The 16,216-nt window shown below is 43.0% G+C and overlaps 3 protein-coding genes across 3 annotated transcripts; 2 read left to right on the forward strand and 1 right to left on the reverse strand.

Annotated features, from left to right (window-relative positions):
- Positions 1 to 261: 261 nt before the first annotated feature.
- Positions 262 to 1,235, reverse strand: LOC147883830 (uncharacterized). Its single transcript, XM_087398865.1, has 2 exons — positions 1,055 to 1,235; positions 262 to 978 (listed from the first exon to the last, which is right to left on the reverse strand). The coding sequence occupies exons 1-2, from the start codon at positions 1,220 to 1,222 to the stop codon at positions 262 to 264; spliced, it is 885 nt and encodes a 294-aa protein (XP_087254991.1). The 5' UTR covers positions 1,223 to 1,235.
- Positions 1,236 to 12,239: 11,004 nt separating this feature from the next.
- On the forward strand, positions 12,240 to 12,905 carry LOC147883831 (pentatricopeptide repeat-containing protein At4g18520, chloroplastic-like). The gene has a single exon (XM_087398866.1). The coding sequence runs from the start codon at positions 12,240 to 12,242 to the stop codon at positions 12,903 to 12,905; it is 666 nt and encodes a 221-aa protein (XP_087254992.1).
- Positions 12,906 to 12,924: 19 nt separating this feature from the next.
- Positions 12,925 to 15,674, forward strand: LOC147883832 (putative pentatricopeptide repeat-containing protein At3g11460, mitochondrial). Its single transcript, XM_087398867.1, has 3 exons — positions 12,925 to 13,603; positions 13,756 to 14,502; positions 15,592 to 15,674. The coding sequence occupies exons 1-3, from the start codon at positions 12,925 to 12,927 to the stop codon at positions 15,672 to 15,674; spliced, it is 1,509 nt and encodes a 502-aa protein (XP_087254993.1).
- The last annotated feature ends 542 nt before the right edge of the window (positions 15,675 to 16,216 follow it).

A 16,216-nucleotide genomic window follows, 5' to 3' on the forward strand; every position in this document is an offset into this window, starting at 1 on the left:
ATGCTCGTGTTCAAATAATGTGGAGGTAAGGTTGTAATCAGCGACTATTCAGTTTGCACAGGCATGGCTTTTTGGGACCTATACATGATACATCTAAGGTTTAGAGATCAAGCCCTGGGTTTTGTACATGTCTCGCACTTATCCCAGAAAACACCATTGGTGCTTTAGATATCAAGCCCTGGGTTTTGTACATGTCTCGCAGTTATCCCAGAAAACACCATTGGTGCTTGAACAAGCTCTACGCCATTGGTGCTTTAGATATCAAGCCCTGGGTTTTGTACATGTCTCGCAGTTATCCCAGAAAACACCATTGGTGCTTGAACAAGCTCTGCACTTCCATTGCAGCTCAGCATCGACGGCCCCTTCCTCCTCTCCATCTACCTCATCGCCATCGTTCCCAATACCCTTGTCTGCTCCTCCTATAAACACTCCGCCATCTCCATTCGCTCCGCTTCCCCATGTGTACAAACACACACAGCCCACCCTCATCGCCTCATTACACACTACCAGCCCACACACCAGCAGTCCTCCCATTATGGGCGGCGTGTTCACATACATATACCCTGCCAGAATCCCCAAGGCGTTGTTTATTAAGCACGTCTCTGAAACAACGGCTCGCAAAACGCCTAGCAGCCCTACGCTTACAGCGAGGGCATCCCTTGGAGAAGTTAGTCGACCGGCAGGGGGCGGCTCATGGCTTAAAAGTATGAAGTTCAAAGCGAATAACACCCCGGAAAATCCCACGCTGCAACCATGCTGTCGATTCTTGAGGATAAAACTAAACGGATAATTGATAACCAGAGAGAATCCTTGGGAAAGAACAACCATCACCGCGGTTGTGTACAGGAAACACCAGCTTCCTAGAGAATTCTCGAGTTGGACTCCAGTTAGTAGCGTCCATGCGAGATCAAACAACAGATGCATTTCTTTCTTGTGGTAGAAAGCAGATAAAAACCTCCGTCGCATTACTGGTATCGTCTGCAACATCCCACGCAACTTAATCACCGAAAGATCCGAAACACAAGGTTTCTTTAAGAAATAGATGTGTGTGTACCATGAAAGAGGCGAGATCGTTTCCATGAGCTGGGTCGAGCAACTTGTAGAATTTGGTGCATTTGAGATAGGCTAATATCATCAGTATATCCAGGAAGGCCGTCACGGGCGGTATACCAAGAAGAATTGAGCTGGTCGCCAAGCGATAGACGATACGTGCTTTGGCCATGGCACGTTTTCGTCTGCTTCCACCACGGAACTCCGACACTGAACCCAGGTTTCCTGGACGAAAGTATTTTATCAAGTTGCATTCAACAGCGGGGCCGGGGCGCACGCGCTCTCTCTCTCTCTCTCTCAAACGACCCTTCAGACAGTGTCTGGTTACGAAACATACTCATCACATGCTCTAAAGTCCATAGCGCGTCAGCAGCTGACGCATGAAGGGAAAGCACGTAGGAAAGACGTGAAGTCCGTTTTTTATGAGTAGTATTGAGTACTGGCATTGGTGTTGACTATAATGAAGCCTTATCTGCTTTGAGCTCTCTGATGGAGATTCGCCAGCTTGCATCGACGTTATTTGACATTTGTTACACCAAGTCGCGAGGTGCTTTCAAAGCTATCGCCCTGGCCCCTTGGGAATCGGGATGTATCTTTCTCAACTTCCAAATTGGAGGTACATGCATACACTTACATTGAGAGAGCGAGACAAATGTTGGGTACACCTCTAGTTTCAAGTTTTGTGGATAGGGTGGATCCTATCCGAGTTAGACGTGTTTACACTGACAAGCAGCGTTTTTCGTTTCTATGGATAACCCCCTCTTGTCGACCCTTGGTTGCCAGTCTAGTCCACTTGCATCCATCGAGCATCCAAATATCCTCCATCATACATCTGATTGCCAAGTCCTTGGATGAACTTTACCAAGAGTCTTGCATGTGTACAGGGTGAGTGTATTTACTTTGTAGCAACCATGCCAAGCAGTCAAGATTGACTCATCTAAAGCAATTCTAGGAATCAAACTCAATCACGCACACGACATGGCGGGCTAGAGCCTCAGGCATACCCAAACCATGTGGCTTTTACAAAACTTGATGCGAAAGGGTGGCTTATTCGAGAAGCATTGAATGTGTAGTGACAACGCCCAGGAGCCACTTGCAGATTGACTCGTTTGAGGCAATTCCAAGAATCAAACTTGACACCTAAACGGCAAGCAAGAGCCTCAACTAACAAGACCAATGCGAGAGAGAGGCCTAGTGTCCTTATGACCTTGAGGAGAAAAAGAGAGGAAATAGTTATATTATGCCTTATGCTATGCAAATGCAATAAGGAAAATGGAGGGAAAATAATAGGGAAATAAAGGAAAAAAGAGGGGACCATGGGAAATAACACCCCATGGTGCTATATTTTCTACCCTTGACACTCCCTTGAGAAGATGTGACAGTTCTCTAGACTAATGGCTCGGGGGGGTCACTATGTATAAACCATCCATACCACGTGCGTTCAAGGCCTATTTCTAAAATCCCTTATTTGTAAAATTTTCATTAATAAAATGTACCCCTTTTCTATACAAATCTGTAAAATTTTCCCAAAACTATTTTAAATAGTCCCTTATGTATATTTATTTCTGTAAATTTAGAAATAAAAAATATCCTTCTGTTGAACTCACGTGATAGGGTTACATATGATGAGTGACCCCCCCGAGACTAATGGTGTCACACTTCTTTATAGCCCTCTCTTATTGTCCCTTGGATAGTTGTCAAACAACCAAAATATTCAAAGTTTCTTACATCATAAGAACTAGACTAATGGTGTCACACTTCTTTATAGCCCTCTCTTATTGTCCCTTGGATAGTTGTCAAACAACCAAGTTATTTAAAGTTTCTTACATCATATAGCTATATAAATACACTCTTGGATAATTGTCAAACAACCAAAATATTTAAAGCTTCTTACACCATATCGCTATTTCAATACACCCTTGGATGATGTGACATTCCTTTGTAGCCCTCTCTCATTTTCCCTTGGATAATTGTTAAACAACCAAAATATTTAAAGCTTCTTACATCCTATCACTATGTAAATACACCATTGCAATTGTGATTTATCAATTCCTCCTTTAAAAACGATTTGGAGCAAAGCACACATAGGGTTAGCACTCATCTAAACACCCTAAAATAGTTTTATAATTTGATCATCATGCTTTGAGATAGTATGCAAGTAAATGCATCTATGATATAAGCAATATCAGTGACATAAGCGGTCTAGTCACCATGTCAAATAGGCACAAGCAAGCTTTAGCATGTATAAAGCATGCTTCTAGTGTTTTTAAAACAACCAATTTATTTGTTGTTTTGCCTTTGATTTGTGACTTTGTTTTTAAAGTCATAGAAATTCTTTATTTCAGATTAATAAAAGACATTTTTCAAATTCAAAAGGATGGTTTAGCCATGGGCAATTTGAGATTTATAAACTCAAACTATGTCCTTAATTGATGAATCATGTCGCTTATTATGTCCCTATAATGATGGGAGTGAGGTGACGCTCAAAGTGACTTTGAGTAATAGGGCTATCTGCTTTTACCTTCTTTGGAATTCCTTTCAACTTGTCTCTAGAGGGTCCACTGCTAGAATTACTATGGTGTGTGGGGCACAAGAAGAGAGTTAAGCAGTGAGTGGGAATGTTGGGCCTTGTAGTACATGCCAATATTTTCCTGCACTCTTGGCATTTTCACTTATATGGCATAGAGCTAGAATGCACTCTAAGGGCCTTATGCATGAGGAGGAAAATGAGGAACGTACCAGTGAAATTGTTCATAGGGATAATGCATGTCCCTTGAACTAGATTCGGTGTATTATCTATTGTGTAGATTGCATTCTTTTGACCTTCTAATGGTTTCATCTCTGTGAACCATTCGTGATGATTTGTCATATGAGATGATGCACCATTGTTGATGTACCAAGGATCTTGAACTACTTGGTCAACTTGATAGCTGAAATCCTCTTTTGAATTGCAATCAGTATCCACCGCGATGATTAGTCTGCTCACTAAACTGACGAATGTCAAGTTTCAGGTAATGTGATGATGTGAACACGTATGTCAGCATAGGGATTGACTCCAAGTAGGAACTAGTCGAGAATTTTGGGCATGGATTAGATTGGCAACATGGAGGAATTCAAATCGTCTCCTCTATGGTGATCTACTCTACTCTGATCCAGAGCTCTATACCAACCATCGATCAATGAAAGAATAGCAAATAATTTCTTTTTCTTTGGTTCTTTTTATGTGCTGGGCGAGACGCGTCGATCTAGAGGTTGATGTGCATGTAGGAAGTGGATTTATCAGCGAGGCTCAAAAGTGAGTGATACTTGTGCCAAAATGTGCACATGATGTGACGACTGCGTAGAGCACAAAAGATTGAGCGATTTTTCTTTTTGGAGTGCCCTCAAATTCGTCCTGGATCAAGAGATACGGCTTGATCTAGTTGGAGGGGCAAAAGGAGTGCAAATGTGCTCAATGATGATGTGGCAGTCAAGGGGTCACATGCTATGACTGTCCCTGTGAAGGGGTGCGCCTCTGGGACATTGTGTGATGAGGTGGCATAGGGATTCACATGCAATGTGCCTGGCAAGGGTACAATGTGCCTACAGGGGGCACTGCTGACTGGATAGCTGAGGTGGCAGTTGACTGACCTGACCCAAGGTCAAATTGATCCAACCATGGTCAAGCTAACTAACTCAAGGTCAGGTTGACTAACATAAGGTCAAGTTGACTAGGGTCTCAGTTGATAATGTGGCAATGACAGGTAGCAGGTGATGTGCATATGATGTGGTAGATGAGGCTGACATGTCAACTGGCTGACGTGGCAAGCGACTGCCACATGGATGATGACATGGAGGATAGGCTTCCTCAGATGATGTGGCACACGGGTGCCAACTACTGACATGGCAAATAGGGAAGGTGATGATGTGGCCTTTGCGGATAGGGCACCACGTGTCATGAGGCTAGCAAGCCTTGTGAATATACGAAATCTTGAAGATGCTGATAGAATCTTCAGAGATTTCGTCCATGTGTGGAGTCCGTTGGGGAGTTTGCAAAGTCTTGGTTCATGTGCTTTGCATGTAGCTCATTGCATATGCTTTGGAGTCGTTTGCTTGTGTACTGAGCCTTTGCAGCCCCACTAGACAAGAGAGAGCGGTAGAGGCGCTCGTTGTTTGCTTCGTGGAGGCACTCTTCTTGTGAGCCATTAAGTGGGTGGTGGGCCAGTCTTTTGCTGAAGGGAGCCATGGAGGCTCGATGGACCCTGCTCCACTGGCAGAGGATGTGGGTCACTACTCGTTGGAACTATGTGCAAGGCGGGCTAGCAATGATCGTTGTAGGTTGAACGTGGAGTTTTGAGATGCTTTAGTTGGAGACGTGCTATAGCACTTGCGTGCTGCAGGGTTTCTCGACATTGGAGCTTGGCTCGTCCATGAAGATTGTAGATGTGGCAATGCTTGCGGTCCATTGGATATTTGGCTGAGCCGCCCAGAACACAAAGCTACATTATGGACTACTCATGGAGCAAGATTTGGAGCTTGCTAGGTGCGTTAAAGCCATGTCGTCTGCGACCGTTGAGACGTAGGGATATCAGCCATAGAGGGAGTCGTAGGAGAGGTGTTGTAGAAGCTCTTGGTTATAGCCGCGTAGGAGAGCCTCTCGTGCTATGACCTATGAGCTGAGCTATAAAGCCTTCCGAGGAGCTGCATAGTTTGCTTTGGGCTTGGAGGCTAGTCATTTAGGAGCCTGCTGAACTTGCCGTTTGGAGATCTGCTAAGCCCACTGTTTGGAGATCCGCTAGCTGGTTGTAGAAGGTCGATGAAGCCTGGCTTTGGAGCCACCATTTGAAGCTTACTCACAGATGTTTGGAGGCTATGAGAAGCTGGTTCAGAAGCTCTAGCTTGCACAAAATGTGCAGTGCTTTGAATAAGAGTGAGAATGAACCGCTTGGTCGTTGAATGGAAGCTACTACTACTGTCGGGTGTCATTTTGTTGGCATAGATACTGCCTTTGTTGATGTCGGGAGCTCTCTTTCTCAATCTCTCAATGGTCTCTACCTCTTTCTTTATCACTCTCAAGATTTCTCGAAGGAAATATCTCAACACCTCTGTTTACACCTCACTTTCTCTCACAGAAGAAAGAAATCTCAATGAACGGAAATGGACGGAATTTCTTCTTTCAAAATGAATGGAATTTTTTCTCTCACAGAAGAGAAAATTGGATCTCTCAATCTCTCAATCACTCAATCTCTCTCACAAGGATGGTGCCTCAGTGGAAGGCTGAACCATGCTCTGATACCATGAAAAAATATGAGGGGAGAGGAGAAGAGTGGAGATGAGGAGAGAGGACACAGCTAGAGAGCACACCACAAATGATTAACTGTACACTAGATTTAGTTGGAAATGTAGAATATATATAAACCCATTTAGGGTTAGGGTTAGGGCATCTAACCCTTTCCTTTATAGCACTCTATATGTGTCAGTGCTATGCACATGTAATCACATGATGTTGAGCATGGTCTCTCAACACTGCTGATGATCCTTGAATCTAAGAAGGTGATTGATGGCTACCAGACATGGCCTACCATACGGAATGATGGGAAAGGGCTGACTGGACATCCCTTGGCAAGATTGGAGAGCCTCTCAAAGTATGGATGCTTGGCCTGGGCTCATGCTAGCTACAGACTCCTTTAGCAGTAGTAGCTGGTTAGACTCATTTGTGAGATTCATGAATACATGGACCTTTGTCTACTCTTTGATCCTGAGGACCTACAACTAGACATAGCTATTACATTGACACAACACAAATAAAACCAAAAATAAAAAACTCGAATTGATGTGTTGAATTGACAAAACTAATTATACAAAAAACTTGAAATTAATTAACATGAGAATGTGGAATGTGGAATGCAAAAAAGAGAGAATGTAGAAAAAAGAGGGAATGTGGAATACCAAAAAGAAGGAAGGTGGAATGCAGAATTAGAAAAGAGAATTTAAAATGTGGAAAAGAGGGTATGAAAAATGTGGGTTGTCGAATGCAGACTGCGGAAAAAAACTGCGGAAAAAAGGCAATGTGGAATGCATAATGTGAAATGTGGAATGCAGAAAAGAGGGAATGCAGAATGCAGAATGCGGAATGCAAAAAAGAGGATAGGCCAAATGTTGAATCGGAAAAGCCAATTCATAATGTGGAAAAAAGGGGATGCGGAATGCAAAATACGAAAAGCGGAATGCGAAATGTGGAAAAGAGGGAATTCACATTGCCAAAAAGAGGGAATGTGGAATGCAGAATGGGGAATGGGAAAAAGAGGGAAGCCAAAATGTGGAAAAAGAGGGAATGCAGAATGCAAAAAAGAGGGAATGTAGAATGTAAAATAGAAACAAGAAAGAAAGGCAAGGCAAGGGAGCAAAGCAAAAAAGAAACAACAAATCAATCATTTTCTTCTTGTTGCTTGTTTCTTTCATGAATGTTAGAAACTTGTTTGAAATCTTGGCCAAGGATCTAAAAACGAAATCTGTCACTTAGAAAAAAAATAGGATGAAAGAATCGCATACTTAAAGAGAACGTGGGGTGGAGAGGAAGAAAGGTGGGAAAGGAGCTTGGCAGAATGAGAGAGGTAGGTGGAGAGAGAGGAAGCTTGCTAGAGAGGTCTTGGAGATAAGGGAGGGTGAAAGCGACAGGTTTCAAACTCGGAGCCACCACAAAACACATTTGATCCAAAAAACATTTAGGCAAAGTTTTGGTTCTCAGAGGCATCAGTATAATTTTTGATATCTGGGTTGGGAGGCAGATAATCCACAGCATCGGTATGTTTCTCGTTAATTACCAATAAACATATCGATGAACATACGGATGCACATACCGACAAAATAGAGTATCTCTAATATTTTTAGGTGCACTATATTTGTTTGGCGTGTTTTAGATTTGTATAGATGGATAGGGGGACTGGAAGCTCAAATGCAGAAGGCCCAATGCATGGGAGAGAAGAGTGGTTTCATGTGAGGTGCATCTATCCTTATAAAAAATGCAAGCACCAAATTCAATGGGCGCATCTTCTTGTTCTCAAATACATGTGAGATTATGTGGAGATTTTGCAAGACTCTTTTTGGATTCCTAAAGGTCATTCAACTGTGAGTCGATGTTTCTCAAGGTTGTGATTACTTGCGAGTGCAAACTAGCATTGTTTACAATTCAAACCCATTTTATATGATGCAGAGTGCAATAGACCACCCGTTACACTTGCACTAAAATTGGGCATGCAATCAAGGAGATTTAGGGAAGATTCATGTGATGGAGAGATGCATAGATCACAGTTGGAGCTTGAGGATAGCTTTCTTGATGTCCCAAGTTATGATACTCTCTCAAACATCCAAGATGAGGGTACGGATGATATGATGGAATCTGCAATTTTTAGAAGCACGATGTCACATGTACACATGATGTCCAAGTCCAAGAACATCATGCAGGATTTTCAATCTACACCCTTGTATGATGGTTCTCTAATGTCAAACTAGGACTTGCCTTTCCATCTTAAGTTTGCGAGCAATGTATTGTTGGTCAGACACTAGTGTCTTGGCTTTATTGAGGTAACTGCATTTATATCAGCTCATGTAAATTGGTTCTTCATTTAAAAATTATTTGTTTCTTAATGTTTAGATCTTATCTTACCAATTATTCATATCTTATGAATTGCAATAGGTTAATCCAAAAGATGTTGCCTACACCAAACACCATACTTGCATTAAGGGATGAAGAGAAAAAGATGTTGACAAATATGGGGATGGATTATAATCTATCCATGCTTGTCCTAATGATTGTATTCTCTTTCATCATGAGCATGAGAACAACATTAGCTGTCCAAAGTCTGGGGCAATTCGCTAGAGACTGGACTTGTAGGGTGAGAAAATCCTAGTAAAAGTTTTGAAACATTTTTTGTCATTACAAGAATACAGCACTGAGCATATGTTTAGGTGCAAGTCCATAGTAGGGTTGATGGCATGGCATGATACACATCGCTCCACTGATGATATTATGAGGAGTCCTCTAGATTGTATTGCTCGGAAGCACATATATAAAATGTGCTCACACTTTGCTACAGAGCCTCATAACTTACGCCTTGGGCTCACAATGGATGGCGTGCATCCTTTTGGGTTACGCTCAATGTCCTAGATAACATGGCCTGGAGTTTTTGTAAATTACAACATTCCACAATAAAGAAGGGAGACCTTATGCTCGTCAGCCTTGTGCCACAGAATTCCAAGGCAAAGTATATGGACATGTATATGGCACCATTGATAGTGGAGCTCCAGACCCTATGGAGAGGCATACACATCTTTGATATTTGTAGAGCTTTGAGGCATAAAAATAACATCCTGATTAAGGGAATTTTGATGTGGACCATGCATGCATAATGTTTTCATGCATGCCTAATGACTATTTGTGCATGCCTAATTACTATTTCATGTTATCTATGCATAAAAGTCTTTAAAAAAGTAGGTGTAATAATAATGTGTCTTTCTCTATTTAACTTACATACAATTCAAAGAAAGGAAATAATAACAAAGAAAGAAATCAACTGAAAATTGTATTCTTTATTAATTCAAAAAGAGTTTACAAGGATCAGTCCTTTAGGGCACGCTTTATTAATTCAGAAAGAGTTTACAAGGATCAGCCCTTTAGGGCACGCTTCACTCTAGACTATGCTTCTTTTTGCTAGGTTTTGCACCCTCTTTGGCTTGTCTAAGAAGAGTGGGTTGAATGATTTCTTTATCAATATCTTGGGGATCCGCTACTCCTGCAATGGCTATGATGCTATGGAGGGGTCTGAATCGTGTGTCTGAGAACAAAAACAAAGCAACGCTATGCTTTATCAAAACAGCATGATCTGTCGTGTGATGGATAGGCTTCATCTTCACCATCCTACTAAGGACCCTGAACTTCATAATTTTCAATTTTCCTTCGAGCGATAATTGTCGATGAAAGATCAAAATGTGCTTTTGAACTTGATCAATATAGTGACCAATTGAAGTCAATCCTCCTGTAGAAGGTCCTCTGCTTCCGCCCTTGCGCCTTGCATATTCATCAACCCACAAAATATCCTGGAATAAACATATCACATCAACAACCTAAACCTTGATTTGTGATTACATGAAAGCATATTTATGGCAGGATAAATCCTAGTCTAAAAAATCACCTGAAAATTCTAAGGTTCAAAAAGTTGGCCCCGGTTGCACGATGTAGTGATCATTTGGATGCATGATACTCTAAACATTTGAGTAAAGTGGTTTATGAAGGTCATACTTGACCATTCTATGGTGAAGGCCAACTTGCTTCCTTATTGGGGTCGGTTATAGATCAATTATTTCTTGGATCCCATGCATATCTTCAAGCATGTGGGGGTGTTAACTCTATGTCAACATGAACTCAAGTAGCATAGAATGTGTATGTGGAGTAGCGGTTACCTCCGCTTGTACTTGTATAAGGCTAGGAATAATCTCTCTTAGGAATCCAACATGCATGTTCTACATGCAACTCCTACATGCAGTTCCTACATGCATGTTCTACATGCAAGTCCTACATACAACTCCTACATGCATGTTCTATGTGAAATTCCTACATGCAACTACTACACACAACTCTTACATGCAGTTCTACATGTAGCTCTTACATGCAACTTGTGCATGCACATTCTAGATGCAAGTTCTACATGTAGAGAGACATATTCTTACAATTCCTACATGCAGAGAGAAAAACTCCCAACTTATATAAATATCCCATGATGGAATGAAGCCCACACTCTTTGGGGCATTGTGTTGAGTTCTATTTAGGTGTTCTATGCAATTGCCTCCAAGTGTCCATGCTATCTTGCACTCCACATCTAAAAGCATGTCCTAACCTTGTCTCCTACTCCCCTCTCCTCCAACCTTACAACTCCTCCTCTCCCTCTCCTCCTCCCTTCTCCTCTCTCTCTCTCTCCCCATACCCATGCTCTCACACCTCCTTTCTCTCCCACTCCTATGCTTCCCCTAAACCCTTACCCTCTTAGAGTAGTTCCTTAATCCTTGACCTCCAAGATCTACGAGGGGGACGAGTTCTCCACCATGTACTCTACTTTGAACCCTAAAGACCCCTTCCAACCTAGAACCTACTTCTACCCTGAAGCCCCATTTGAACCCTGGATCCTCCTTCTAAACCTAAAGCCCCTAATGAAGGCAAAAGTCCTTCATTATCCCAATCATATTGATGAATGTTCCTATCACACAAGCATGCGCAATGTTTTCTTCCCACACTTGACCTATGTCTCTCCAGCGGAATATGACCCAAGGTCCTAAGCTACACTTATACTACAAATGACAACACCAATATATCTGTAGGCAACAAAAAGCCTTGGAACCCTACACACCCTATACACCCTGCTTATTCTGCAGAGGCCATGGGAAAGAGCCAATATTTGATTCCATTGTCGGAGAGATTAGCATCTTAAGTAAAAAGTAGACATAGGCAAGTATGTGAGAAAAAAAACCAACTAGAAACTATCAGGAATGAGAGTTTTAAAAAAATTCCAACTCTAGCACTCCTCTAGCAAAAAATAAGCATCCCAAGCAGAACCTTTAATTAATAGCTTAAGAAATTTAATATTTCTTTAAATAATGAACTTAAACAAAAATTCAAACCAAAAGAGACCAATGTGTAGAGCTAAAAATTTTGAACATGTCTCCATTTTACAAAAAAGCGATCTGAGATAACCATGGAAAGTTATGGGTATGGGAAGGTTCTAGGGTTTTAACCCTATCCCTAAACCCCTACTACCTCCATTCCTATAAAACCCCTCTCCATCCCCTCATTCTTCTTCCTCCACATCTAGGCTTCATCCTATTCCAAATTCCAAGCCCCACGCAAGACCATCCTCCCTCTCCATCTAACGCCACCCCAGTCCCATCCTCATCGTCGAGTTTGCTTTAATCCCTTCTCGCTGCGATGACCTAGCTATCCACCCACCATCCATTATCGCCCTCAATAATCTTGATACATTAAAAAATATTTGGCAAAGCATTGTAGGTCATCATATTCCCCCCCCCTTCCAAATTCCGTCAAGTTTTCCATCACCACCACCCCCAACTCGCCCTTTCAAAATTCTGTTAAGTTTTCCATCACCACCCCCCTCTGCACCCCCACCCCGTCTCCACCCCACCTCCGTGATATCTTTGACAACATGTCAAAACGTGACGTTGTGTCATGGAACATTATGATCCTGGGGTATGCCAAGCACATAGGAGGATGCACGGGCTTTGCAGTTGTACGCACGGATGCAACCTTTGTTGGTGCATTGAAGGCTTGTAGTAACCTGGCAGTACTAGAAGAGGAGAACCAAGTTCTTAGCAAATGTGCACGAATATTGAGCCTAAAGAAAGGCAGATCTATCCACTCCCAAATAGTAAAGAATGGCTTCGAGGCAGATGTTTTCCTGGGAACTAACTTGTTGGACATGCATGTGAAACATGGAGGCATGGAGGATGCGTGTTGTCTTTTTGACAACTTGCATCATCGCAATCTAGTCACGTGGAATATCATGATCCTTGGGTATGCTGAGGAAGAAGATGGTGGGCTGGCCCTGTTTTTGTATGCAAGGATGCAGCAGGAAGGTGTCACAGCAGATCATCGAACCTTTGTTGGTGCATTGAAGGCTTGCACCAGCCTGCCAACTTTCGACGAGGAAAAGCAAGTTGATGGAAAATTTGCAAAACCAAGATCCCTCGTGAAAGGTAGAGCCATACACCACCAAGTAGTAAGGAGTGGTTTTGAGTCGGATGTATTTGTGGGAACCACCTTGGTGGATATGTACACTGTGGCAGCATGGACCAATTGCCTCATCTCGTAATGTGCTAACATGGACTAGCATGATCATGGGATATGCTGAGCAAGAAGACTGTGCGCTGGCATTGGAATTATATGCACAGATGCACCAGGAAGGTGTCCCTGCAAACAATTGTACCTTTGTTGGTGCATTGAAGGCATGTGGTAGCCTGGCAGAACTGGAACACGGGAAACAAGGTGACATGAAGTTTGTCGGCATAGGGTGCCTTGCGAAAGGTAGAGCCATTCATTTCCAAGTAGTACAAAGTGGCATTGAATCACATGTATTCCTAGTAAACACCATGGTGAGCATGTATATCAAATGTGGAAGCCTGGAAAATGCACAGCGTGTCTTTGATGAATTGCCTCACCGAAATGTGGTGACATGGAATATCATGATCTTAGGGTATGCTGAGCAAGAATGTAGTGCCCTGGCTTTTGAATTATATGCACGAATGGATCAGGAAGGTGTCTCACCAGATGCCAGAATTTTTGTTGCAGCATTGAAGGCTTGCAGTAGCCTGTTAGTAGTGGAAGAGGGGAAGCAAGTTTATGGGAAGGTTGCAAAAACAGGGTGTCTGGTTAAAGGAAGAGCCATCCACCACCAAGCCGCAAGTCGTGGCTTTGAGTTGGATGTGTTTGTGGGAACAAGCTTGATAGATATCTATGCAAAGTGTGACAGCATCGAAGACATACAGCGTGTCTTTGACCATTTGCCTCATCGTAATGTAGTTACATGGACTAATGTGATCCTAGGATATGCAGAGCAAAAAGAAAGGAAGCTTTTAGACTATATGCACAGATGCAAGAGCAAGGTGTGTCTCCAGGTAGCTCAACCTTTGTTGCCGTCCTGAAGGTGTGTGGCAACATGGCAGATCTAGAAACTGGAAGGGAACTGCATTCTCAAATTAACACCATTGGGTTTGACAGTGTATCAATTGTGGCAACCAGTCTTATTGACATGCATGCAAAATGTGGGAGCATGTTTGATGCATTACCCACACTTAATGTCATAGCATGGAATCCATTGATCGCAGGATATGCTCGCCAGGTAGAGTGTGAACTTGTTTTCCAGTTGTTTGAGGGCATGAGGCAGAAAGGCATACAGCCAGATATGGTCACGTTTCTTAGTGTTCTCACTGTATGCAGTCATGTGGGACTGATGGAGAAGGGCCAAGAGTATTTTAAGGCTATGAGCAAACAATATGGCATTATGCCAGCCATTGAGCACTATACTTGCATCGTCAATCTCCTTGGCCGTGCAGGCCAGATTGACCAGGCAGTGGCAATGGTAGAGAAGATGCCTTTCCAACCTAATGCTGTGGTATGGTTGACCGTCTTGGGTGCTTGTAGCAGGTGGAAGACTGTAGAGACTGGAAGGCAGGCCTTTAAGAAGGCAGTCAGATTAGATGAAAACCTTCCAGCAGTATATGTCTTGATGGCTAACCTTCCTGCAGTACATGTCTTGATGGCTAACATATATGCTGATGCTAATATGTGGGAGGACAGTGATAACATCCAGGAAATGAGAAAGAATGTGCAAGAATCACAAATCTGGTTGCCAAACCTTATTGGAATGGTACCTTTGAGAAGCAGGATAGACATCTCCAAAGCAAACATATGTATGCATAGATGAAAGGTGCTTCCTGAAAGTTACTTGCCTGAAGGCTGATTGGGACCCTGTGTGACACAATATGTGATGATGAAAAATGACACGCATCTGTACGGACACTGGTGAAATCTATGACCCATGAACTTGTAGTCAATTAATTGTGAACCAGCCTAATGTACACAGTTGATTTTGGAATTTATGAGGCACTTGAAATACCATTTTATGATGCATGGCTTGGTCTTTATGGGAGCACTTCAGCTGGGGAAATAGTTCAATGACAGTAGTGGATGCCCAAAGGAGGGCAGCCACTTTCGTAAAACAAAAAAGTCTCCTCGGGGAGAAGAGCATCGGAAATGGCTGGAAAATAGAGTGCAGGTCATGAAGACAAATGCCTTGACAAAGATGCATTTGGGTAAGTTTACCCACGGAGGAGGGTAGCAAAATATTCCTTGATGGCTATTACATCTCGCATTATGCTTCACTTTATAATGCCCAACATGGGGACATCATGCTGTGATGATCCTTTCTTTGACCTGGGAGCTGATGCCACTGCTTTCAAAAGGATAACCCCTTGTGGATGTATGAACATACTATTGAGGAGTTGAGATGGAATAGACTCTCTATGGATGATATGGCTGAACCATGGCAAAGCCTTGACGTGCATGTGTGGTAGCGCTGGGATGCTCATAGGCAATGAAATGCATATGTGGTACCGAACGGTTTACATGGCAAATAAGTGCAGGTAGTCCTTTTAGAGACGGGGAAACATCTGGAACATTTCTCACTGGGAGACTGGTCCTGTAGCAGGAAGAAAACCTAACTCTCTCTCCTACTCACTACTAACTGAACTGAGAGAATAATGCACTCAAACACAAGTAGAACTGTGGAGTGACTGCAAAGATCTGAGGGAGGAATATAAGGGGCCTCCAAAGAGGAAAGAATAACCAGTACTGTCTACCCAATAGGGCTGAATATAACTGATGAAAGAATCAGCATTGTATGAAGGGACAAAAGCCTTCACTGTAGAAAGGAAAAGAAAGATGCTATATGGAGGGAATTCCTCACTGTAGAGCTGGAACAGAGGGCTTCTCTGATGCAGTCCCTTTGCGGCTGTCCAGACTGAACAGGGACAATAGGAACCCTGGAGATGGTGCGGGTCTGCTGCTGCCTATCCTGCCCTGATCCTACCTGTAGACTTCTGCTGGATGGAGCTCTATTTGCCTGTAATAGCCTGGAAGGTGGATGATGAATGAGGCCAAGGAGGACTGCCTTTTCCAGACCAAGGGCTGGATCTCACCGTCCAAGACCCCTGGTCTGTCCCGACAGAGATCGGGTTTGCTGTGCTGTCCGATTGCCATGTGGCTGCTGATATAGTGCTGACATGGTGCCTGTCTGTTGCCAGGGTGCCTGCATGCTGCCTACATGGCACCTGTATGGCCACGGACAGCCCATAGCATGGCCACGGGCTGTAGATGCCTGTGAGAAGTCCCTTGAGTCTTCTTTTACTAATTTGACATGAACTAGCCCAATTGAGCATAATATTGGTGGCCACAAGGGTACGTTTTAGGGATTTTAGAGTTAAGAAAAAGTTAGGTGCACTTTAAACAAACCTGTCGTCGTGCTCATTTCTCTTGCACTGTTTCGTGAATTGCGATCTACTTCAACACTCTTGCTTGCAATCACGTGAGCTTTGGGCTTGGTTTGCCTCTTTTGCAGCTCATGCT

The sequence above is a fragment of the Dipteris shenzhenensis genome, chromosome 27 (assembly GCF_047967505.1).
Source record: "Dipteris shenzhenensis isolate YYH24624 ecotype China chromosome 27, Dip_SZ_1.0, whole genome shotgun sequence".
Taxonomy (NCBI): Eukaryota; Viridiplantae; Streptophyta; class Polypodiopsida; order Gleicheniales; family Dipteridaceae; genus Dipteris; species Dipteris shenzhenensis.

Bases quoted from the DNA above. Each gene is read 5' to 3' on its own strand.
- LOC147883830 (XM_087398865.1), bottom strand. From the start codon at position 1,222: ATGGCCAAAGCACGTATCGTCTATCGCTTGGCGACCAGCTCAATTCTT. The intron at 979-1,054 runs GTACACACACAT...GGGATGTTGCAG, and splicing joins ACGATCTCGCCTCTTTCATG to ACGATACCAGTAATGCGACG.
- LOC147883831 (XM_087398866.1), top strand. From the start codon at position 12,240: ATGTCAAAACGTGACGTTGTGTCATGGAACATTATGATCCTGGGGTAT.
- LOC147883832 (XM_087398867.1), top strand. From the start codon at position 12,925: ATGATCATGGGATATGCTGAGCAAGAAGACTGTGCGCTGGCATTGGAA. The intron at 13,604-13,755 runs GTAATGTAGTTA...GCAACATGGCAG, and splicing joins CTTTGACCATTTGCCTCATC to ATCTAGAAACTGGAAGGGAA. The intron at 14,503-15,591 runs GTATGCATAGAT...TCTCTGATGCAG, and splicing joins CATCTCCAAAGCAAACATAT to TCCCTTTGCGGCTGTCCAGA.